At 42.0% G+C, this 26,570-nt stretch overlaps 1 protein-coding gene across 1 annotated transcript in view; it reads right to left on the reverse strand.

The window, feature by feature from the left end:
• Positions 1-3,316: 3,316 nt before the first annotated feature.
• The window catches only part of NOX3 (NADPH oxidase 3), a 51,863-nt gene continuing 28,609 nt past the window's right edge, over positions 3,317-26,570 (reverse strand). Inside the window, exons 10-13 of the mRNA XM_014460121.2 lie at positions 23,552-23,714; positions 14,082-14,228; positions 11,102-11,226; positions 3,317-3,457 (exon numbers count right to left, since the gene is read on the reverse strand). Coding sequence (XP_014315607.2) covers positions 3,331-3,457; positions 11,102-11,226; positions 14,082-14,228; positions 23,552-23,714 — 562 coding nt within the window. The 3' untranslated portion in view covers positions 3,317-3,330. The remainder of the gene's footprint in view (positions 3,458-11,101; positions 11,227-14,081; positions 14,229-23,551; positions 23,715-26,570) is intronic.

The raw sequence follows: 26,570 nt of genomic DNA on the forward strand, positions 1-26,570 counted from the left end.
TTGTTGGGATTATTTATTAAGACCTTATATGGTTTGATGCTGTTCTTACACTTCTAAACATTTAAAAAACGAGATCTGAAGTTTGAGGTAAGTTGGTTAGGGATTTGGAAGGTGTGGCATGAGACTGTCACAGAAAAATGTAATGGTGGGGGTCCTGTCCTTAGCTAGGGGACTTCTTAAACGAGTCAGTAAATTGAGACTAGAGTATTATTAAGCTGTTATATTTAAGATCAATTAGGAATTTTTATAATAATTTGAAGGTATTTGATAATTTTTTTTAATTTAAAAAAATATATTTTATTGATTTTTTACAGAGAGGAAGGGAGAGGGATAGAGAGTTAGAAACATCGATGAGAGAGAAACATCGACCAGCTGCCTCCTGCACACTCCCTACTGGGGATGTGCCCGCAACCAAGGTATATGCCCTTGACTGGAATCGAACCTGGGACCTTTCAGTCTGCAGGCCGACGCTCTATCTACTGAGCCAAACCAGTTAGGTCTATTTGATAATTCTTAACACAGCTTTTCTTCTCTTTGGTTTGAGAGGGAGAACTGAGAGAAAGTAACTTAGAAGGCTGCAGATATTCTTATGATTTTTGTTATATTTTTCTATCTGGATAGATCAGACTCTACATAGTATGTAGGGAAGTAGCCTAAAGTTTGCAACTAAAAAATAGTGATATTTTAAAAAGCAGCAAAATTTGTTTCTTTTTAAAAAGATACTTTATTTTTTAGAACAATTTTAGAACAAAATTGAGAGAAATGTATAGAGCTTGAATTCTTTGTTTAAGGACAAGTATACTCTAATATATTACACAAAATTAGTTGAATATAGAGTACATTTTATTTTCAAGTATAAAGGGAAAGAAAAATAATAATTGAATATAATTAAGAGAAAATATTTTAATAGATTAAATTTTCCTGCTATAGTAAATATTTAGTATATACATTTGACTGCTGAAAGTTCTAGTTGTAAAGGCTGAATCAAACTTAAATGGGAAAATAAATATACAGAAAGACTGGGTATATTAAAATTAGTCAAGTTTGAATGGTATCTTCAAGCAATATTTAAAGAGACTGAGAAATTGCAATCTGGAGCTAATAGTAATAATTTTGAGACATCAGGGAATATACCCAACTTTTCTCCTAAAGCATATTTAAAAATCGTAGAATTAATGTCAATATCTTAGGATAAAGTAAAAGAAAATGATCATTTTATAATTTAGAAATCTCTAAAAGAGCTTAACTGGCTGTCTGACTTTATAAAAACAAATCAGACCAATTTAATTCTTTTTTAATGACAGAATGATAGCATTAAGCATAAGAAGCATTTATAAAATACTACCTATTTTAATTTCAATAAATGTTTTTTTCTACTGTATATGGCATGCTTTTTATAAGCTAAGAAAATATGGGGTGGTGTTCTCAATGGCTAGCTATTACTAACCTGTTCCAAATTAGAAGCTCATAGTCAAGGCAGTTGCAAGAATTAGTGGTGGAATTATATGAGTTTAATAACATGATTAAAAATCTAAAGAAAGGTTTTTAGATATCACTAATTAAATCTGTAGATATTACTAAGCTAAATACTAGTATTAGTCTCTGATTGTAAACTTCAAAACAATCTTGAAATATTAGAAAGAAAAATTCTAAAAAATTAGCCAGTATCAGTAGAGAAAGCTATAAGATATGAAGAACACGTTGGGAACACTTTTGGGGTAAAACAATTGCATGATAAGGAAAGAATAGCTCAATGGGAGTATAGAATTTAAAACAAAATTCCAATATGTTTGTGAGGTGGAAGGTGAGTTGGAATATAAGTGTCAAAGTGATCAAAGATCAAAATGTTATGCAGCGGTTCTCAACCTGTGGGTCGCGACCCTTTGGGGGGTCGAATGACCCTTTCACAGGGGTCGCCTAAGATCATTGGAAAACACATATATAATTACATATTGTTTTTGGGATTAATCACTATGCTTTAATTATGTTCAATTTGTAACAATGGAAAATACATCCTGCATATCAGATATTTACATGATGATTCATAACAGCAGCAAAATTACAGTTATGAAGTAGCAACGAAAATAATTTTATGGTTGGGGGTCACAACAACATGAGGAACTGTATTAAAGGGTCGCGGCATTAGGAAGGTTGATAACCACTGTGTTATAGTGATAAAAAGTATTTGTCAAAAGAAGGTGAGAAAGAAATAAGAAAGGAAGAAAAGAAGAAAGAGAAAAGGAGAGACAAACAGAGTTTAGTTGTACTGAAAAGCATATGGGACACCAGATCTAAAAAATCACTCTGCTCAATACTGGTCATGCTCCTATCAGAATATTATGCCCATCTGAGTCAGCAACTTTTAGAAGAATGTGAAGAAATGGAAATGAATTTAAAGAAGAGCAACAGGAATGATTGAAGGGCTACCATATATATCCTAGACTGCAAGGTTAAGAATCCAGTATTGTTTGGACTAGGGAAGGTTTGAGGAAGGGATGATTTTATTGTTGTTTTCAAATGTATAATGGATTTTTGTAAAAGATAACCCTCATTGATGATTTCTCAGCTCTATAGGGATGAAAAAAAGCACAAAGGAGCTTAAGTTTAAGCAGAAAAGACCAGGTCTGGACATAAGGCAGATGTCTCTGCCATCAGAGTGATGGAAATTTGAATGGTTCTACTGAAGACTGTGATCCAAACTTCATGCTGGTCTCCATGTTGGACGTCCCATTAAGCATGAAAACATGTTTCGGAAAGATTCTCTGTATCAGCGGTCAGCAAACTACCCACTGGCCCACAATCTGCTTTGGATAGTCCAAGAGCTAAGAGTGTCTCTTACATTTTTAAGTCATTGAAAAAAAAAAGAATATTTCGTGATATAAGAAAATGATATAAAATTATATTTCAGTGTCCATAGATGAAGTTTTAATGGTACCCACCCACATCCACTCATCGGCGTATTGTTTATGGCTACTTTGGTACATTGCAGTGGCAGAGTTGAATAGTTGTGACTGAGACCATGACCCACAGAGCTTAAAATCATAATTATTTGGCACTTAACAGGAAAGGTTTCCCAACCCATGACCTATATGATTGTAGCCACATATATATATTTCAGAGAGGAAGTGAGAGGGAAGGAGAAATAGAAACATCAATGATGAGAAGAATCATTGATTGGCTGCCTCCTGTACACACCCCCACTGGGGATCGAGGACACAACCCGGGCATGTGCCCTGACTGGGAATCAAACCGTGATCTCCTGGTTCATTGGTTGACACTCAATCAGTGAGCCACACTGGCTTGGCTGTGGTCACTTTTTATCTCCCAAGTCTAGAAGCTTTCTTTGTTGTAATAAAAATGGACTCCTCTGGGGTCTGCTGACGAATATAAGCGGCACATCCTTTGAAGGGTCTTTGAGAGAGCTTTGGGCCCACAGAAGAACACTCCAATGCTGCTGCTGCAGGAGGGGTAAGAGAGGAAATAAAGGTCATACAGGTCAAGGCTGGCCAGAAGCCAAGACAGAATTGCAAAAGCTGGGATGTGGTTGTGGTTGTGACTTTACTTATTGATTTTTCTCCATGCACTTCCTTTTTTCTCAGATTCTCTTTTCCTATTTTATCACCATGGTCTCCCAAAGGTCCTCAGGGTTCTGTTATGCCCTAAGTCACACAAGTAGGTGAAGCAAAGAAGATTGAGGCTGGTAAGGTCATGATGACTGGGGAGGGAGTTTCAATACAGAGGTGATAGGTCCTGGATTTTTGGCCTAGTAACTTTGATTGACATCTTCTTGGATGGTAGAATGTAAGCTCCTTCAGAGCAGAAACCTGGTCTGTGTTTCTCATCTTTTACTGTAATCCCACCACCCAGAATAGTGCCTGGCATATGGTAGACAATTAATAAATGCTTATTAATTTAATGAATGAGTTAATGGTTATTACCTGTGTGGTCTTGGGCAAGACACTGGACCTTAGTCTCCAAAACAAAGATAATAATGGCTATATTGTATGTTTTATGTAAAGTTAAGTATGATAATTCATTCAAAAAGATTTTAAAAGTATTCGTTATTACTCAGATGCTGTTCAAACCTGTCTTTTTTAATAGATAATACAATTTATACTAAAGTCATAACAACCTAGTTTATTTCTCCTGCTGGAATTACTTTAGTTTTCAAAGAAGGCCAAAGAGAAGAGTTGGAAAGGAGAAAGACGTTGCTGAAAATGTGGCCACCCAAAAGTTGTCATGTCTAATCGAGGCATTTCAGAAAACTGTGCTGAAGAGCTATTTTTGCATATAGTGACGGTCCCAGGGATGCTCAAATCCCTAGTCATTGCTACTGCCAACCTTGCTGACGTATAAACAACACCATCAGTGAAAGAACTTGGCTTATCTCTGGAAGATGGGAGGGGCTAGTCCCTATATGGACTTAGAGAGACCATGTTTTCCCTTGTCTTGCGTTGTGCTATTCCTTACAGCATTTTTCCAACTTCTGACATACTTTAATTAGTTACTTTAGTCTACATCAACAGTTCTACTTTGCGGTGCATAAAATTATCTAGGCCGATTGTTAAAACTTAGGTTCCCAGTCTTGAGGTGAAGGAGTACATTTTTAGCAAGGCCCCCAGGTGACCCCGAGGCACATGGTGTGTGGGCCACACTTTGAGAAGCACTGCCTCAGAGGAATTCTTCCCATGCCAGGCTCTGCCCACCACACCACCTCTTGCTCTTCATACTTAGTTTTTGTTAGGAAGCACTTCTATAGTCTCATTCTACTTAGCTCATGTATTAACATGGTTCTCTGCCCTGTATCACATCCACATTAAATGATGTGTTCCAGGACCATAATATCCATGGCAGAAATTGATGGTTCAATTACATTTCAAACTCTATCTTCAAAGAAACATACTAAGTGGATTCATTTGTAAATGACGGTATGTTTAAACTGTATAAGTCTCATTTTTAAAGGCATCAGTCCCATGGCTACTTTCGAGAAAGTACTTTTTTCAGGAACGATTTCTTACTGAAAAATATGTGTTTATGACTTCTTGAAGCAAGTGTAATAGAAGGCAGTAATTAGGAGTGCTCTTGGTCCCACCATTTTATTGCTGATCAACTTTGGGCTCATTAAGTGCCTCCTCAAAGCCCTATTTCCTTACCTATAAGATGGGAGAACTATCGCACCTAGCTCCTAGAACCCCTGTGAGGGTTAGACACACGGTACAGCTTTCTGCCCCATGCTTGGTACACAGTGAGCGCTCACAAACAGCTCAGGTTATGGCCCACGCAGTATCCGCCTGCTCTCCAAGCCGCACAGAAGATACGAAGTGCGCTGTTAACCCAGAGATGATTAGGGACTTCCCGGATCAACACTCTGTCACCAGGATTTTTGAGTTCTGGACTGAAACCTTTTGAATGACAGATGGGTCAGTGAGCAGTCACAGCGTGGCTCTGTGTCTGATGCCCAGAGGTAGCCTTGCATCTAGGTTCAAAGATGCTGTTGTGGGTGGTGATATTTTTCCATTAGCGTAGGTGTCACCAAAGAGATCGCCACCGGCCCACTCCCACCAGGCTCAGATCGCCCTTTCGTTTGCAGCCGCGGCCAAGTGCTCAGAAGCTGAGACCGCTCTTTGATGCTCTGCCTGGAAGACTCCATTTCAAAGGATTCTGATTGCTGGCGGCCAGGTGGACCGCTGCTGTCCCACAGCTCACAGCCACCGGTCTCTTTTGAAGTTGTGGCTATTCCTCGGCACAGCTAAGTCTCACAAAAGCCATTTATTGTCTACCTTCCATTAAGGCAGAAAGGCCAGTCCTTCCGCAAACTGTGCATTCCTGTCCCCACCCGGGGCATTCCTTTACCCGGCTCAGCATTTGTGATTTCCAAGATGGAGATTTCTTGTCACAAATGCGAACTGCGACTCACAGAGCCCAGCATCCGCCCACAGCGGTTAAGACACGGGTGTGGCTGTATTTTCCCCCCCTCCTTTACGAGGCAATGGACAAGTGCAACAGAACCCTAATGGGGTTGGTAAAGAAAAAAATTCTTCTATAAAATTTAATCACCCACGGTTGCTTAGAAGGAAAAAGAGCAGATTCTCTGTAAAAGAAGTATAAAAACACGAGGCACTGTTCTTCTGTTTACAGCCTGCCGAGCTTGCACACGCAGGAGCTGGATCGGGGACGCTGTGGCATTGATCAGCCGGAGCTGCTGACTTTGATGAGAAAAGGACAAATTTTACACAAGCTGCAAAGACGGTTAACATTACAGCATTGTATTTAACTCTGATGCACTATAAAGAAAATCCTCTTTCTCCTCTCTTATTTGCTAAATAACTATCATCTTTTCTCTGTGGGGTAGATGCAGTTTTCAAAAAACGATTCAGCAATGCCATGCATGAAAGGCACTGGAAATGTCACCCACTGGGCGATTTCCGGCCAGCAGATCTATGGGAGATGGGTGCGCCCGGGAGTCACTCCACCGTCTTCCTGGATTCTCAGCTCCTGCTGCCTGGAGCCCTTGTCTCTTTAAATTGTATGTTTGTTTTTATGTGTTGGCTTTTATGCTTGGTAAGTTATAACCCTGTAGGGGCAGACCCTAAACCCCATTTAAAAAAAAATCAAATTACTTTATACCCTGAGTGCTTTCTGCAAATAAAATCGATACACAGAAGCTTCCTGTGAATTTATGAAGGCTGAGAAGGAAGACAATGAAAGCTACAAACTGGGTATCAGACAATGGACACGACTTTGGGGGAATCTTTCCCAGAGGATGTTTTTCATTACGAATGCCTCCAAATGAGTCACCGCACAATTCTATTTTGTAAGACACCTTCTTTTTCGTAACCACAGATGATCATCGTGTTGGCCAGTTTCTTTTTTAACCCATCTCCCGATGGATGGGTAGCGGTCTGCCCTGTTACTTCTCTCTGCACCCTAATTCCTCGGTTGTTGGTAAGAACCCACAGGCGGCTCTGGCAGTTTACTCACTGCTGTGGCACTCCTGCCCTCTTCCCACCAACCCCCTCTTCTCTGGCTAGAGTGAGGACTCTTGTCCCGGCTTCCTCATCCTTCCCACTGCCCCTTTGCTCATCAAGTAACAGTTGGCCACTGTGCTCGGCTCTGAGGAACACAGAAACAGTTGCTGTCCTTGAGGATGTCAATGAAAATAGTTGACTTGTAGCATTGGATCCTTGGAAATGGTAGACCCATTTTTCTGCCAATCCTGTTGCCTCTCCCTCTTTGATAAGACACCAATATATATATATTTATGTACCTTCATATAGAAATATCCTAATATTTTTGCCCTATCTCATGATTTGAAAGGTTATATCCCCAAAGAAACTTTGCAGAGCGATGATAAATCTACCTTGGCTCACCCACTCCCCTAATCCCACCTACCACAATGGAGTAATGCCAGTAATTTTCATGGAATCTTCACTTAATTATAAATGAAGGGCTGGTATTCTCTGGTGCAAAGATTCTATCTACATATGCAAACAATAGTCCAGTCATAAGTTTAGGATGGCATTAGTTTTTCTCATGAAGCTATAACTTGTCATGTGTGGGATTTCCTTTGAAGTCTATTTGTTTGAACATTCTGAACATTCTAGGTCTATAATGAATGTTTAGTATTCCTGTTAGAGGGCCTTGCATGCCATAATCAGAATGTTAAATTTCTTTAAAATATCATTTAAAAACACTTTGCACATATGCACGTACCAATGGGACGTGGAGGGTGTGCACAGAAGCAATTGTGGTTCCAGATGGACACATTTACTCACTTTAGCACAAAGGTATTTTTACATTTCTGAAAGCAATGGGTGGCCTAAAATACATTCTCGCAATTTGGATTAGAAGCTCCCAATCACCTTTCCTCATCACTGGGTTGGGTTGAACTTTTCTAACAAATGCTTGTACTCCTCTTTTATTCTTTACTGTTTACTTCCAGATGAAAGAAGCACTTCTATTGAAGTTATGACGTTTTTATGGTAATTAATTATATAAAGTTTCATGCCTATAAGGCACGGTGAAGTTATTAGTAGATAAGTTGCAAATGGCAAACCATAAATATTATGTGAAGTATAAGATCAAAGATTGAAGTCCTATGGAAAATCACTTTATTCAATTAATTAAAAACAATTGATCCATATATCCAAAAGGTTGAGTATATGCACAATATGTGTTTATCAAAAAAGTAGGTGGGTGTGACAAAAATATATTTATTTTCATTCTGTAGACCTTCCTGGTAATGATTTTCTGATTTTCTATTTGTCTAAAGCTTGGAACATATTGAAAATGCTTACAAAAAATGAAATACAACTTCCATATTTGTAAGGTACACATTTTTATAGATTCATAAGGTAGACATCAATGCATGTGTTTAATTAACTTACTGAATTTTAACTGAGAGCATAATTTTCATTGTTTTTAGAGCACTTTTCTGTGCTTGTCTAACAAGCAGTATACCACAGTTGTCACATGCATGTCAATCATGTCAATCAAAGACTCAGTTTTTATACAACCACTTACTATTGGTTGATCCTTTAGAACATATTGTGTTGTTGAATACAGCTGATATAATTACGAAAATTAATTGCAAATGAAAACAACAGAATACACTTTCCCATTTTCAACTTTCAGACTTTGATCTTTTTAATTCCCCCCCCCCCTCCTTATTTCTATTCATTTCGATGCCCATCAATTTGCTTTTCTATTACTGTTAGTTTTGCAATTTTCTGGTTCCTCTATAGCTTGCGCTATTCTCTTTGATCTGCTTCCCTTCAAGCTTTGGTGCTGTTTTTCATGTTCTATAAAAATATTTTTGCCCTTCTTCCCTTTATTCTTTTGATTTAACTCCTTCTTTTTAGAACAAGAGCTATCTCTACTTTGAGCGGACAGGTAAATGTTTTTAAGACAGTAAGCCCTAAGAATCCCCAGCTTCATGCTGGTGAATAGAAATGGTTGGGAGCTCACTTCAAAGGCCCTCAAGAACAAAGAACCTTTTTTGAGTCCAACTAACAAACCCACCGATTCTTTCTGACCCATCTTTGCCAAAAGATATGAGCTAATGACAAGACAGACCTGTCTTGTAAGACTAGCCAAGTAGTCTTGGGAACAAACATATCCTTGACATAATCAGGGGAAAACATGCTGTTTATCTCTTTAATAACCATCTTGAAGAAAATTAATGTTACTTTGTCCTTTGTGTAGAACCGTAATTGGATTGTGTATTTCATTTATATCTGGACAAAGGCCAGGATATTGAAATACTTCTCCATATTAAATTTTCTTGTTTAAAAATTAGATTTTATTGGCATTCTCTTTCCGAGATTTCTTCATTAAAAGCTTCATTAAACATAAATCTCCTATTGCACAGCAGAAAACAAAATTATTTTAAGGAGGTCATTTGAAAAGTCTTTTGGAAGGGTGGTGCTAAGCTCTTTATTGGGGACTCATCTTCCCATGGAGCTGGCACTCAGGGATATAATGATTATTGTTCTTTGCCAACCTGGGTCTAATATTAATGACATAGATAGTTGAAGCTATGTAACAAGTTGGGGTGTTCTAAAGTCTAAGGCTATTACAGATACGCTGTTTTTAAAATTGGGGCTAGGAAGTGAGCTGTGGAGATTTGATTCAGTGACATCTAAACCTTGTGGTCTGTTCTACTCTGGAAGAGTGAAGTCATCCATCAAGAAGAGAGTTCACACTGAAAACTATGAGTGCTGAAAAAATTCAACGGGGCTGTAAAGACATTCATGTACTAAACTTTTGATGACGGCTTCCGAAAAGGAGTGCACACACGCTTCCCCAGGGCAATGAGAAAAGGCAGCTATGTTTCCCACCTTCGCACTGTTCTCCATTCCTCACTCCCTGCAAAACCAGGCACGCTCACTTCTCAGCACCACGCAATAATTGTTTTGGGCAGAGTTTGTGCAAACTCACTTTTACTCTTTGTCTCTTGATGCTGTTGTTTCTGGTTTACACCTTCTGAAGGAAGGGAGAGAATGAAATAATTTGGCTTGAAAGGCCTTTCCCACTGGGCTGCAAACTCCATGTGCAACAAAAATAAACAAATATAATATGAGATGTCACTAAGGGACAATCATAATAAAGAAGGGTCCTCTCTATAAGAACTTACAACCAAGATGTGTCTTCCGCAGCAGCCTGCCAAGTGGGAACATTCGTTCCATGATCATTGAAAACTGAGTATAGGATGAATCTATATATTTTTCCAAAAGGAGAAAATAGCAACAACAAAAAACCTGGTTGTGGCTGTAACATATGAGCTTGTAACATTTTGTTAGTTTTATACTTATAATTTTTTCTTTTCTAACCTACATACTCTCTTTAAGGAAACTGTAGATAAAATGATCCAGTCTGTGCCTTTGGAGAAGTACCTGATGGGCGTGAGATGAAGGGTGGCGACCTTCAGGGCTCAGAGGAGGCTGGGCTGCGGGTGTAGGGGGCAGCCAACATTTTCTGAATTCAAAGTCTATTGTAGGCTCTTTGTACATATTCATGCATTTCATCCTCACAGAAGCCTATGAGCTAAGCACTATTATTGCCTGTAGTTCACAGAGAAGGGGACTAAGTTAGTGGCAGAATAAGTAACCTGTCCAAGTGAACCGGTGGCAATGGCGGAGCCAGGATTTGCACCCAGGCATTGGGCTCCATATCCTGGGTCTTTACCCACCATGAGAAATCCCTGCTTGGTCTTATAACATCTTGTCTGCTTTGTTGGACGTGCTAGGTAGAGTTTACAGTTGGATGTCAGTGAATTCTCCCGTTGGGTATTAGAGATCAACTACGTACACCAAAGAAGACAGAGGTAGTTTCAGAAATACTGTCATTGAGTTTAAGTGTGAAAGGGATCAACATAATCGCTAATCATCAGGTGCTGTAACCCAGTCAAACCGACATGGTGGTTCCTGAAATATCCCATGACCACCTTTTCTAAGGCCAATGTTTTATCTCTAAACAAGATGCCCACTGCTGCAGATGAGCCAGCTGCAGATGAGCCAGCGTGCCCCAGAGCTGTCCATTTCAGCAGCAACTTGTATTTCTCCAGGGAGGCTCCCAGCAGGCAGAGGGAAGAGGGCCTTACCTGGGGTGATTGTAGGCTATCTGCCTGAACTCGTTGTTCCAGTTAGGTCTTCCATAGAAGGTTTTCTGCTTTAGTCCTGTAATCACATCAGTATTTTCATCCCAGTGTAAAGCAATGTGAATAACCTACAATAAAAATTGTGGTATCAGATGACATTTAGGGGAAAAAAATAGGAATCTGCTTCTAAATAAAAGATAAAATAATTGTGCTCATTTGTAGATTTATTGGTACAAGGCCCCTCCCACATAGTAGATGTACAGTAACATGAGTCTGGAAGGAAGATTTTTCTCTAAAAAATGAGAATAATAGAGGAAATTTGGTTAAGGGAAAGCAAACGTTGAGCTACTTTTTTCCTGCCAAACTTAAAAAAAAATTAATCAGTACCTCTGTCTCCATTCACTTAATGCTAAACCTTGGGGATCTGAGAGGAGCACTGGCAGATGAGAGTGACAGGAAACTTCCAGGAAAAGGACCGTACAATCAGATCTCGTCGCACTGGGCTGTGAGGGCGTGAAGTGCACTGTCTGGGTTCAAGTTCTGGGAGGATGCCAGTCTGGCAGACAGGACATGGTGGCCAAACAGAGCAAGGGGCCCAATTGGAGCTCTGTGCCCAGCTGTTTGCCTTCAAATTCTTGCATTATAGGATTCCATTTCTTCTACTTCTCTCTGGCTTTTCTTTCGATTCAAGGGAGAAAAATTAGGTCTTGTTTTCCTATCATATTGTCCTGTCTCAAAAGGCAGCTGCCTCTAGTCTCAGCTCCCTGCACCTCTTGGGGGCCATTACACCCCAAAGAGCTTCCATTTCCAAGGCCCCGATTAGCATCATCTACAAAGATGAATCCAGACTTTCTTCCTGAGCCCTCCTCTTCCTGTCCGAGTAGAGTCCTGCGTCTCGAGCTCCCCTAACATATTTTAGTGAAGAATTCCTTATTCCTTCAAAATGATCAAAACAGCTAACAATGAATCTTCCCAAATGATTTACGACTTCAGTAGGTGAGTGATCCCATAAGCGGGCAGTGTGTGCCGAGTGGGAGGTACAAAGAACAAAGAGAGAAGGTCTCTGTTTTAAGAGGGACTAGTCATTCAAGGGGAGCAGCTCACGTGCATAACTAGGATTCAGGCCACAGTCCTCTGTCCTAGAGACAGAAACAAGCGCTCTGGTGAAGCCAACAAATTGCTCGGTGAAGCCCTGAGTGATTTTGACCAAGAGAACTGGGGAAGGCTTTACAGGGGACTGGGCTTTGAAGAATGATTCTGCGCAGTGGGCAGCAGGGAGGGGCACGTCAGGGAGAGGGGACATGTCAGGGAAAGAGGACAGATACGGGAAGACAAGAAGCTGACAGCGTGATAGGAGACCACACATGGTTTGGTGGCTCCAGCACCAGAGGAAAACGATGGGCGTGGAAGAGAACAAGTGGGTTGCCATCAGGTCAGGAAGGGACTTACAGAACTGACTAGTACTTTAAGTTTGGGCATTATTTCATAGGAAAAAAGGGCCTTTTCCTACTTGTAGTGGTACCATCGAGCTGCCAATCACTGATGTTTGAGCTTTTGGAACTGTATTTGTTCCATATTTCTCCACCCAATGCTCAATTAATCTCCAAACCCTGTTATTTGCCCTTCGTAACACCTTTTCCATCTGTCCCTTCTGTGCTTGTCATTCTGCCACTTTGAGGTTGTTGAATTCAGTTTAACAATTGGCTATTTCTAAAACAGCCTCTTGGGTTCTTACCAACAGATTGCATCAATTATTTTATTCCTGGGATTTGAGCATCTCAAATATTTCCAACATGTCATGGCAAAAATTGAAGAACATTATTTTAATTTACTTGTATTCAGAGAAAAAGTATCTGTTATGGCACACTTTTGGAAGGGGCAGAGATGGGATGGGGCAAAGTTGCATCGTCACACAATCAAACAGAGCCAGTCTCCCGCATGGCTGGGGCCTCCTAGGTGGACACTTAGAGCAATTCACGTTAGAAGCAGAAGAGCAAAGCAGGGAACTAGGGAGCAAAAGACAAAGGCTATGTCTATACTTCACCAAATGGAGGGGGGGAGAGAGAGAGAGAGAGAGAGAGAGAGAGAGAGAGGGCTCACTAGCTGACAAGAGTGCATTCACTCATGAACTGAGTGATTAACACAGGCCGCCTGTGCTCACATATACTTTCCGAAGCTAAGTATCCATAGAAGCTGCTACAGAAGTGCCCATGAGAACATGCACTTCATAACCTAGTCATCACATCACTGTATCTGCCATGCTTGAGGAGTTAAAAAATGATTTAAAATTTAATAATTATGATTCAATATCTGTAACACTGCTATACTCCTGTAGTGCAATATTTGGATAGACATTATTTTTGGTAAATTCAACCTTACTGTTTCTAGCACAATACACTGCAGAACACCTGTCACAGCAGAAGATGACCTTGATCTTTGGTGATTTCACATACATGCACACAATTGCTAAGTGCGCCTTAAGAAACAAACACCTCTAGATAAGTCGTGTATTCGTAATGATTGTTTTCTGCAGAAGCTCACATACTTTACAATATAAAATGTTGAATATAAACACCTAGGAATTTTTTTTCTGCTTCAAAAGCATAGAATCAGAACCAATTAGGAGCTCAACTCGACAATACAGCCAATAATATTCACTTGATGTCACTAAAATGACAAATGCCACTGTCAGTGACATAATTTTTCTTGGATTTTCAAAGTTGGGGTTGTCTTCCACTGACCACTCTCTTTTCCTATCTTCTTTTCCATTCCTCAGAATATTAACTGTAGGTTGTTTCATTGCTATGATTTGAATAGCTCTTTCTAGTTTGGTTTTATTTTATTCTCCTTTACTTTTTAAACACAAAAACATAATTCTTAAGGTTTTCTGCTACCAGAAATCGATATAGCTCATTATTGAAATTGTTCCTCTTCTCTTTACTCTATGACAGATAATATTGCTTATTCTCGGTCTTATCAATACCTGGTTTTCATCCCAGCCTGTAAGAAATATGTGATAACTCAGAAGGTGAGTTTTCCCTTGCTCGCTCATGCGTGTTTCCAGCGAGAGTAAGAGATCAGCAAACCACTCAAAAGCTCTGGAATCCCGGCAAATCCAATAGAAATACACCTGCCGAGAGAAGAGGCGAGAACGGATTTGTCCCTCTTTTCACAATGTGCTGATAATCGCAGACTACTTTATCTCCATTAAATTATTTGGGCCCAAATGGGCACTTCTGCAAAATAACATGCTTCCCTCTGCCAGTGAACAGTCACACTGTGATTTCTTTTGAAAAAATTCACAGAGCGTTTCAAAAAGCCCAGAGTGAATTGAGAGTCAGGAGCCTGTGGGCTGTTGCCAGTTTCGCTGGATGAAAATCAATTCACCACATTCCTGGCTGTGCTGCTTCTGAACGAGGTTAATAATCATAACTAGCTGTGCCTTTCACTGCTCCCACAGGCGGATAAACTGTCAGCCCAGCCCTTCATCTGTACTTATGACCTAAGCTGGGGATTTGAACTCTCTTCTCCAGAGACCCCAAAGGCTTGTGCGCTAATCCACTCCACCAGTTCGGCCTCCGGAGGGCACAGATTATGGAAATTGTAGGCCAGGAGTTTCCCCTCAGCCAGACATGCCATTGTCCAAGGAGGCTGGTGGGTGGGTGGTGGCTATGGTCGTGTGCCAACTGCTGTAATAAAATTATACCTAGGAACATTAAAAAAAATAACACCTCTCTGTGATTAGCAAATGGCATGTGACAAGAAGTAGTTTGGGTTTGTTAAAAATACAGGCTTAGTTTTTGTGCTTTGAGCTTTGGATAATTGTCTCTAGGAGAAACCACAGGAGATAGATCTATTAATTCTCCTGATTTTTCTCACACTCCCACCTCCTGTTGCCCACCACTGTTTCCTGCAACCCCTCCCCAACCAGACATATCTCTACTCCTTAACAGTCTACCAGGGGGCTGGTCTTGAGCTCCACCAGGAAATATCTCCTCCAATTGTGAGAGTTCTCCCTTCCCCCTCACCAACCAGCCTGCAAGCTCACCATCCTAGAATGGAAGTTATAGATGCGAGTTAATTAACAGGTAAAATTCGCGAGGAAAAAAAAATCACAGAATATATTTCAAGGCTAACAAACCATCTTGCCTTTTTCTCCAGGTTTGGGGGGGAGTTTAAATATTAACAGTCAGGAAGAGCAGAAGCTAGTGATGATAAGACCTCTCCTCTTAAGAATTAGGGCTTATATATTTGTTGGACAGCTGCCACTTGGAAGGGCATTTTGAATATTAATTCCAGGACAAATGGTAATCTCTAAGCGTGCTAACCCCCAAAAGGAGTGCCTGTCTCTTCTCAGCTTGAAACTGAGCCAGTGGTTCCTTTAGGCGGATGCCCCAAGAACCCCCACAAGGACAGTGATTGCGTTCATCCACTCACTGGTTGACTCGGCAAACTTGTATTCAATGCTTACTCTATGGCAATACTGTCTTGGCTCTGGAACTATAAGAGCAAACAAAAGAGACAAAAATTTGCTGTCCTTATGGAGTTTTCATTTTTAGAGGGAGAAGTAAGACCATGCATTAAGACATAAAATGTAGAATATGTCAGCCAGTGGTAAGTGCAATGGAAACAGGCTGGAAAGGGCTGCAATATGAAGTCAAATGGCCAAGGAAAGGGGACACTTGAGGAAAGATGTAGAAGAGGCAAGGGAGTGGAATAGTTAGGGGAGGGACTCTACGATGGAGGGAACAAGGCGTGAAGGGACCCTGGGTGGGACCCGTCAGGGCAGAGCCAGGAGGACGGGATGGCTGGAGTGAGATGGGAGAGCATGGCAGGTGCCAATGTCCCGCAGGCAGTGCCTGATCTGAGGAAGGTCCAGGAGGGCAGGATCACCCTGGCTGCCATGTTGAGAATAGACGGGGCTGTGGGTGTAGGGTGGGGTGGGGACAAGGATGAGAGGATGGAGACAGGAGGCTGGCTTTATACTGTCTGTGGGTGATGAATACCGCTTTGAGAGTATTCTTCTTTCTTTTCACTTGGTGCAATGCCCAGTCTAAATTATTCTTTGCAAACCTTAACTCTCCTTTTAACTTGCTTTGCTCCCCATGGAAATAGAAAAACTACTGAATTCAATGCCATTCTCACCTATGCACCTCCCCCTCCTTCTGCCCTCTGAAGGTTGCTTTATCTAAGAACATTAATGTTGACAGCTGGTACGGAACAAACTCCACTCATTTTCTGTTATTCCACTCTTTAAGGAACGTGCTTAAAAGACATTCATATAGGAATAACAAACCAAAACATTTTTTTAAACCTGTCAATTTCAAATCCAGTCCCAATCATTCTTACTTGAAAAATGCCCCATCTTGCCATCTTAGCTTTCCTTTCAAACAGGAATCATCCCCGTCCTCCATGTGTGCGGAAACCACACGGAGGAGTTGCATAGGTGCCAGAGTTGCCCTTGACCTTGGTCAATGCCTCCACCCACCATGGAGTTGCAATGTGGCGTTGCCTTCGCCTGGGCAGCACTCTTTGTTCCCCATTGTGATGGACTGAATGTTGGTGTCCCTCTCAAATTCACATGTTGAAACCCAATGGGATGGTATCTGGAGGTGAGCCTTTGAGAAGTGGTTACATGTAGATGAGGTCATGAGGGTGGAGCCTCCAATAATGGGATTAGTGTCCTTCTAAGAAGAGGAAGTGCTCAGAGCACTTTTTCTTATGTGAGGGCACATGGGAAGGTGGCCATCTGCAAGCAAGGAAGAGATTTCTCACCAAACCCAGTCATACTGCTGCCATGATCTTGGACTTCCAAGAGAAAGAAATGTTTGTTGTTTATGTCAGCCAGTCTATGGCATTTTGGGTACAGCAGCCTGAGCTAACCAAGTCACACTGTCTGAAATGACAGAACTGACAGAAGCGTCAAGCCAACAGGGTGATGGAGACTTTTCATTGAGGGAATCATGACCATTTTCCAGAGAGAAAACTTTTCTCTCTGAAAAGATGAAGACTGTGACTGATACTTAGAAAGCACAATACGGTACTTAACAAATGGTGGCGATGATTGTCCTGGTCTTAATTTACTTGTTGTTGTTGTTGCCAAGGTCATCCTGGATGAACACACAATAGCAAATTTTGAAGCAACTATTTCATCTTATTGAGACGCTTCCTTAATGTGGTTTCTGCATCCAGTTTTAAAGAAATATATTTACAAAATTGTTTTTCTTGTTGACAATGATAAGACTGAGACCACAGTGTATCAATCATGTTTAGTCCTTAAGACTTTTTTTTTAAGCCATTATCCTTAATGTTAACTATTTCGTGGCTATCCTGCTGGTTTGCCCCATGACCAAGGACTGACCTTGTTTGTGCCTTGTTCTGTTCCACTTAGAGTTAATAATAACTGTTGGACAACCAAAATGTCATTAATAATAGAATGGTGACAAAATTGTGAGATACCCTTACTGCAGAATACGGTGAAGGCATTAAATAAAAAAGTCAATCAGCAGGTATTGACACTGAATGTGCTCCAAGCCATGTTAGAATGAAAACAAAAATAAAACAAAGGGCACATCTCTCACTCTCTCTCACTCCTTACCCTGCAAAAATAAAATCACACCCTGCATATGTGCATCCATGAGTATGTTCATGCAGATGAATGGGAAAGGAACGGAATAAGATGCACTGAATGGTGCACCCCCTGGAGAGCAAGGTGTTGGTGCTGGTTAGTTTGGGGAGGAAGACTAATGAAGGAAGATTCTTGACTATTTGAGTATTTTATTTGAATCTTTTACAAGGCCACTGTAGTCTTGTATGGTTAATAAACCAAGATATTAGAAATATTAATACTGGTCACCTCCCCATAAGGCAACGGTGAGGTCTGATGGATGACTGAAGTCTCTGGATCCCATCTGGTGAATGACGAGAAGAATGGATGTCTCTGGAGGGGCAAACGGGGCCTCATGCTCCCTGTTCAGATATTACAACCCTCCACGTGTCCAGGAGACATGATCAATTCCAGGGGTAGCCACAGCTCCGTGAGGGAAAGTGAAAGTAAATGATTTCTCAAACTAAACGGATTCAATTAAATGCATTTTTCATTCATTAGAAAAGAGAGCAGGCCGGCCTTTGTTCCATTAATATATTTAAGTAGAGTATGGATTTTTGCCATTCTTGGCCTCTTTGTCTTGTTCCCACTGGCCCATGCTGTCTTTTTATTTGAATTATCTGTTTATTATATTAGGTTAAGAACCCAAAGGCCATTTTGCATGGGACACACTATAAATACCCATTAGCACAGTTGTATATTCTAGAGCTGATGAAGGAAGACCATTTATGAAGAAATTAGATTACCTCGGTTTCTCTATAACCTATTCTATTATAGTGTGAGGATTACGTATGCAGTTAAGAAAATGAACCCACTCATCTGGTTCCTCTCAGTTCTGCCTACACGGCTGTGACATCGGGGTGAACTACAATGTGGAAGCCAATATATTTATGTCAGCAATCTTCCCACGCCCTCCCCACGCGCACACACCTGTTTCATTCATCATTTTGACAGTTTGCACAAGCAAACTGTCCTAATTTTTTTCAAGCTCTTTTCACAAATTGAGTGTGATGTAGAATTAATCTTATCCGTTAGGCAGGAGCCGGAGGGCGTCCATGGCGATGGGGCATTTATACGCCTCAGCACCCAGCTTCCACCATGTTGCATCAGAGACTCCTCAACCAATCATCCCCCTTCCCTCATCTCAAAGGAGCCAATGTTCTAGTCTGCCTTCTGCTAAGTGAAGGTTGGCTTTGACTCCTGGGTTCAAAGTATTCCTTTCATATAGTGCGCTGTTCCTGCATTTTCTTCACCGCAAGCCATCGTTATTATACTTACTGTTCTTCTGCTTTCTTGGGAAGTCTCCTCCAAACCACCTCTCCCCCTTTCTCTCCACCTCCCCTGACTATCTTTAAAAAATAAGAGACTAGCCCTAACTGGTTTGGCTCGGTGGATAGAGCGTCAGCCGGCAGACTGAAAGGTCCCAGGTTCGATTCCGGTCAAGGGCATGTACCTTAGTTGCAGGCACATCCCCAGTGGGGGGTGTGTAGGAGGCAGCTGATCGATGTTTCTCTCTCATTGATGTTTCTAACTCTCTATCCCTCTCCCTTCCTCTCTGTAAAAAAATCAATAAAATATATTTTAAAAAAATAAGAGACTGTTAGGAAGAAATTTTTAACTTCCAATAGGAAGTGCTACACATGATTGGAAAGAAGCAACAGGTGTCCTGTTGGCTATTCTGCATCTTACTTAGATGTGTACGTACTAGAATAACGTGGAAGAGGAAAAGGGTGAAGAAAAATGGTTTGCAGTGGCAACAACAGAGAAAAATTTGGTGCAATTTATTTAGAATTTTAGACTTGCACCATGAGGCTTTTTACAAAAACATGTATGCCTTTGTGCCAACTGGTGCTTTACCAGGGGAGGAAAAATCCACTCTAGTTCACCATTCAGGCTTAAAATTCCAGCTCTGAACCCCGATGCTGTTTTTCCTCTTTCCTGTTACAGAAGAGAACAATCTGGAAACTAGAGCCTAGATCTGTAATTGTGAAGATACTGTTAGATAAACATATACTGCTCTGCTGCGCTTTAAAAAATTCTATAGATGCTGACAGGTTAGTTGGAAGAAGTAGTATTTATATCTCAAGAGCATGTGGGTGGCCCTGACAAACATTAGTTATATAAGCCTAGTGATAGCCACACTCACACAAACATGAACTTGCTTTAAAACAGAGACACTTCTCACAATAGACAATAGAGCCGGGAAGGCCTAGGGAGAGGGCAGGAGCTGGGTGGAGGGGGTCAATGGAGAAAAAAAGGGGACATCTGACATCAGTAATACTTCCAACAATAAAGATAAATGAAAAAACAAACAGAGAAACTTCTTAAACTGTTTCTCATGCATGAAGATTCGAAGGAAGTGGATCTTCAGTGTAATTCTCTGCCTGAACTGTCAATAGCATGGAATCTCACTTTCATGACGTAGGAATCAGAAACACGTGCTCCCACCCTGACTCAGTGGCTAGTCAGCTGGGTGACTTTGGACAAATCACTTCCACTCCAAGGACAGATGCTGACTTTTGTTGTCATGTGCAAAGCTAGGAGGCTAAGACCCTCAAGTTGTTTGTGATTCTATGCGTTTAGCTCCCATACACCCTTATTTCTACCTTTAGTTTCGGTTGAATTTGGACCCAATACTACCCCCAGTTTTTATGTTATATAAAATATTGTCTTTTATTTTCAATTTCTGTGTTTGGAATAAAGACCAATGCCCCTGTTTTATAGTTGTGTGTTAACTGCCTAACCCTCCTATTAAAACAGCCTTGAGACACCCCATACAGCACCCAGGAATAACAATGGAATGCTGAGAGAGGAGGCAGTATTAAGATTTTGAGGGTTCCTATATGGACTTTAAGATTTTGTGGGTTTTTATAAGATTTATTCTACTCTATTTGTAGTAAAATAATTGGATGCATTATTTTTATTCTAGAATTACTGAACAAACAGTCTTTCTGGTTAAATACAAAAATGAATTAACCTTAGTAACCTAGACTCTTATAGAGAATTGCACAAAAGCCATTTGTTTATTCTTTTGGGCACATGGACATTTATTCACTCATTCATTTATTCAAAATTTGTAGTGTGTGTGTGTGTGTGTGTGTGTGTGTGTGTAATAACTAAAGAAGCTATGGGAAATAAGATAATGCCTGAACATGCAGGAGGTAAAGAGGTAGATGTTAAGAGAAGGGTGAGGTATTGTAAGTCTGGTGTGAGGAGAATTCTGGGCTTTTTATATCAGTATGAGAGGGCCTGGCATATACTAGGTGGTAAATAAATAAATATTCATTGAGTAAATAAGTGAATGAAAGTGAGACAATCCATCATCATCAGGTGACATGAAATGTAAGTTTTAGTGGAGTGAAAACCATGCAGCAAGGAGACGCGTCTCGAAGGGGGTTTTACCTGGTAGACAGCAAGAGGAAAGAAAAAGATAAGGAGGACTGAAAATTATCATCAACCCTAACAAAGCATTGCTGTGGGACCCAAATATATAAAACAATAGCTATGCCTGGCTGGTTTGGCTCAGTGGATAGAGCGTTGGCCTGCCCACTGAAGGGTCGGTCCCAGGTTTGATTCTGGCCAAGGGCCGTGCAGGAGGCAGCAGATCAGTGATTCTCTCTCATCATTGATGTTTCTATCTCGCTTTCCCTCTCCCTGCCTCTCTGAAATCAATAAGTATATATTTTAAAACAGTAGCTGTTTTGCTTGCTTTGTACCATAGACTGAATGTTTGTGTCCACTCAGAATTTATATGTTGGAACCAATCCTAAACATGATGGAGTTTGGAGTAGGGGGTGTCTCTGGGAGATAATTAGGCCATATAGGTGGAGCCCTCATGAATGGGATTAGTGCCCTTATAATAAATCTAGACCTCTATATCTTTTTTTTTCCTCATTGAGTTGCAAACTGCAAACCAATAAATGTGATTCCTGCTGATGAAAAGAAAAGACCCCAAAGAGCTACCCGTGTCCTTCTGCCATGGATAAGGACAATTCTAGCTAGGAGACATCTCTCTATAGACCAAGAAGCCTGCAGGCTCTTGTCAGACACCAGGCGAGCCAGCGCATTGACCCTGGACTTCCCAGCATCTAGATCTAGAGAAATAAGTGCCTACTGGTTACAGCCACTCAGTGATGGTATTTTGTGCTAGCAGCCCAAACAGACTAAGACACTTTATTAAATTTGCTAGAGGCCCGATGCATGAAATTCATGCAAGGAGCCTCTGCCACCTCTGCCTCGGCTTCGTCCAGTAGGTTGTCCAGAAGGACGTCCGGTCTAATTAGCATATTACATTTTTATTATTATAGATTGTGTAGAGGAAAGAAGATGGGCTTTAGCACAAGAAGGACCTGGATTCAAAATCCCATTCTAATATTTACCAGCTCTCTGTGCTTATGTTCCTGTTGGGCATGGACTCTTATTTCTCCATAAACGGATCAGGAAATCCAGCTTAAAGAGATGCACTGACTCACTCAAGGTGATGCTTATGGTGAGAGTGGAACCAGGCTGAGCTGAGTCTCTGACCAGGAACCCCACAGTCTGCCCGCACTGCCATGGCAGGAGGCTTGCCTACCATGTGTTGGTTATGTCATGGAAAGAGCTGGATGGACCTGAGTTTGCATCCTGAACCTGCCCCTTCGTATCCATGTATTTTCAGGAAAGTCCCTTTGTCTTGCTATGCTTCAGGTTCCTTATCTGGAAAACAGGTCTTTTATTATCTACTTTATTAAGGTTGTTGGGAAGATTATAATGATCAAATGGGAAAATGTGTGGAAGCTCCTGAAATGATAGCTAATTTTACTCTTACTTCTTAATTGGAAGCCCCAGCTGTAGCGCTCTCCTGGCCTGGCGTTGCCTTATGAATGAGTGATAGTCCCTACTAAATGTCAGGTGAAGAAAGCTCCCATGGCTGAATAAGCCTGGGGAGGGTGGGGGAAGCAAACTGAATGAGGTTCTTCTCTACAGAACGTGTTCAATAGGCCTGCGGATGCTGGGACTCTGCTAGGGTGCCATCTGTACTAGCAGTTCTTAAGTTCTTTAGTGGACCACAGCATATGACTATGCTCCATAGGACACTCACTGAGACATGCTGATCTCACCAAGCATCTGGCTTTGATGAGGACACTGCAGCCCAAGTGTCAACCAGACAAGAGGTAGCAGAATCAGGACCAGAACCAGGCTCGCCTGACCTCCTGGCTCCTCCTAGCTGACACCACTCTCTCTGTCTTAGCAAGGCTCCCTTTCTACGCGGCTCTCCGGTCTGCGGCTGGTCCTGGGAGGCTTAACGCAGGGGACAGAGTCTCCGGATAGCACAGAGAGAGGAAGGCAACCATGAGCATCTAGTCAGAGGACACACAAGAAACGGCCAAAGGGAGGTTTGGGGATGGATGACAACACCCGGTAAGCAAGCCAATGGACCCCATGACGGCATTTTCGCTTCTTATTAAGACCAGGAGTCCATGAGAGGAAGATACTGAATTGTACCCTTGCAACCAGAGTATCAAGCTGAGGAGACCAGAGAAGGCAGCCTGTTAATGCCGCTCCCTGCGCCCCAGTCACACAGCCAGCTGCAGCCGGGCCGCATTTTACTGACATGAGCAATTACATGGCCTGCAATGGCAATGAAGCAATAAAATTTATGTCTTGTCATCTTTAACAAGATTAGACAAACCCTTCTCATCAATGCAATACTAAATGGAGGTTTTTAAGAACATAAGTACAGCGAAGGATCCTCGAGTTTATCCCTCCGAGTTCATTAAAATCCTCCCCGAGAATCGGCAGATGATAGATAGCGGGACGTGGAGCCTTTGACTCCGCGGGAGGGTGAGACGTGCTTGCTTCCCTACCTTGCTCAGCGCCAGCGGGGGTTGCGGCTCACAACACCTGTACCACAGAGACTTCAGGACCGCGGCGAAGGGGGTGACCCCGATCCCCGCCGCCACGCACACGCTCACCGGGTAGCGGAACACGTCGGTCAGCGCGGCCCCGAAGGGCCCGTCCACGGCCAGCCTGCAAGCAGAGCGCCCGCGTGGTCAGAGCCCCGCGCTCAGGGCCCGGCCTCCCCACCCAGTGCTCCCAGGGGCTGTGCTTGCCAGTGTGTGCGGGGAGGGGCTCTGTGCTGCAGGCCCTGCTGGAGCTGGGGCTCAGCGTGAGCATAGGGGCTGCCACCTGGGAGGGGGGGGGAGGGGGACCAGACAGTCGGCCCAGGTGTCCTTCAGGGAGGGGCAATGGCCGGACTCCCCGGTTGGAGCTCAGGCCTCTTCCACCGTGTGCTCTTCTTCCAGGTGACACTTGTTTGGGCTCCAAGCATCCTGAAGCCGGGTGGCATCCTTTTATTCTCCTCGCTGCCACCAGAGCGACAACGCGGGGCCTCCAGGTGGTTTCCAAGGTTGATCTGTTCTTTCGTTAATATATTTCTCTCCCCCGTTTTTATTTATTCGGTCTTACACCTTCGTACCATCTATTTATATAATTTTAGCGTAATGGAAGCCATGTTTGAAATCAACAAAACATTTTGAGATCATTTGTCAGTTGCGTGCAATTTCTAACACCCGTTATTTAGACTGTGCAAACCCAACCTCTGTAACGATAGGCCAGCGTGTCCTCGCTGAGCAAACTGGTCTTGATAAGGAGAAAGCATATTCACTGCATAAATATAATCGTCTTTAACATGGTCCTGGCTGGACTGGCCCCTGGCTTCCACTCCAGTTCTCACAAGCAGTTCTCCACGCTGGCTGTTCTGTCATTTCCTACAACAAACAGTACTCCACGGTGCCACAGGCCCTTTGCACATCAAACCCAAGTCATCACTTGGAATACTCTGCCCCAAGTTCTCCCCTTCCTGGGTTAATAGCTGCCCTTTCATTAAGTCACATCGCAATCATCACTACCCTGGGGAAGGTTCATGGACCCCTTAGACTAGTTGCAGCCCTCTTTATATAATTCACAGTACCATGTACCATCCTCTGCAGCCCTCGTCACAGTTGCAATTTTACACCTGTTTTGGGGGTGTGTGTGCATGATTGTTTTGGGTCAGCCTTTGCTTGCTGCTGCGCCCCAGTGCCTCACACCTGCATGCAGTTGTTCACTAACAGTTTGTTGAATAAATTGTAAAGGGAATGTTTAAAAGATTTCAGTCAGCAGAATGTATTAAAAAAAAGTCAACTATTCCAAAAGCACACATTTACATATGAACAAAGGTATGCTAATTAAAAGGGTTCTAAGCTATTCATAACCACTCCCTAAGGGGTGTCTGTTGAAGGCACCCCAGTTTGGCCCACTGGGCTTAGGATGTGCCGTGAAAGTTCAATTGAGTTTATTTAAAAATATTCCACCTGCCAGACCTCCTAATAATTCAAATGAAGTCTCCCCAAGTTAATCTTAATTAATAAGGCTTTATTACATATGGATATATGGAAATGGAAGAATAAAAATAAAAGGTCGCTAACCGGAAAGGGTTAGTATCTCAGCCCACTGCAGATTATTTCATAAATAATTAGAGAAGGGGAATTGAGAGAGAAGAGGTGAAACTGTCCATGGATTAACATGTCTTATTGGTAATTGTTTTTATAATTAGTCATATTGGGGATTTATATGACACTGATTTGAAAAGATAACAATTAAATCCAAAGAAGAATTGTGTCATATAATCCATAGAAATAGATAATACACAGATTTCTGCATAATTAGAATTGAGAACCTAAGTCGGAAGAGACAGGAAAAAAAATAGTCAGCCCCTCTTCCCTGCTAATATAGGCGTCCCTCCTTCCCCCTCCTGGACAGCTGACATTTTCTGAGAGTAAATTGCAGGGCACCTGGCTCCATTCAGGGGCAGCTCTAAGGAGAGAGTTTTTTCCACGTCTCACGCAAGTATCTTCCGACAACGAGCCCCTCCTGTCTTCTTGAGACACACACACATCAGGTCTTTTCTCTTTCCTGCACCTCAGGCCTTTACATACTGACGGTAGCTATCATGACACTTTAATTATTCTTTTTGGACCAAAATGTCCTTATTTCTCAAGACCTCTGCCCATCCTGAGGGCTTCCTTTGCCCAGATTCCTGTTTATCAAGTTCGCTCAGCTGCATCCTCTTTGATTGGGATTCAGAGAATTTCTAACAACGCAGCCTTGAAGGCGGTTTGCCTTTCCAGCACCCACATAGGCTGTTCCCCGTTGCTTATGGCTAGCAGCTCCCCCCACTCACCTCATCAACCTCTAGTCTTGTCTCTTTTCTTTCCCAATTTATTTTTAAAACTGTATCTTTTTATTGATTTCAGAGAGGAAGGGAGAGGGAAAGAGAGATATTAACATCAATGATGAGAGAGAATCATTGATTGGCTGCCTCCTGCACGCCCACACTGGGGATTGAGCCTGCAATCTGGGCATGTGCCCTGACCCAGAATTGAACCTTGACCTCCTGGTTCATAGGTGGATGCTCAACCGCTGAGCCACGCTGGCTGGGCTAGTCTTGTCTCTCTGAACTCGAGACGTTTATTCATCCGCATGCTTCTCCTTATCTAATCACCCCTTTGCTGTCACCTGTGTGGTAAGTGACATTCCTTATTTTGCTAATAATAATAGCTAACTTTAAACAAAATCTTTATTGTTGAAAGTATTACATATGTCCCTTTATTTCCCCATTAACCCCCTCCAGCCCACCCCCACTCCCTACCCCAGGCCTTCACCACCCTATTGTCTGTGTCCATGGGTTATGCATATATGCATTCAAGGTCTTTGGTTGATTACCTCCCACCCACCCACCCTCCGGCACCTTCCACTCAGAGCTAACTTTTTTTTTTTATGCATCACGCTAAGGGCTTTATGGGACTGTCACACTTAATCCTAAACAAAGCCTCAGGTGCTGCT

Source organism: Myotis lucifugus, unplaced genomic scaffold (genome assembly GCF_000147115.1).
Source record: "Myotis lucifugus unplaced genomic scaffold, Myoluc2.0 scaffold_125, whole genome shotgun sequence".
NCBI lineage: Eukaryota > Metazoa > Chordata > Mammalia > Chiroptera > Vespertilionidae > Myotis > Myotis lucifugus.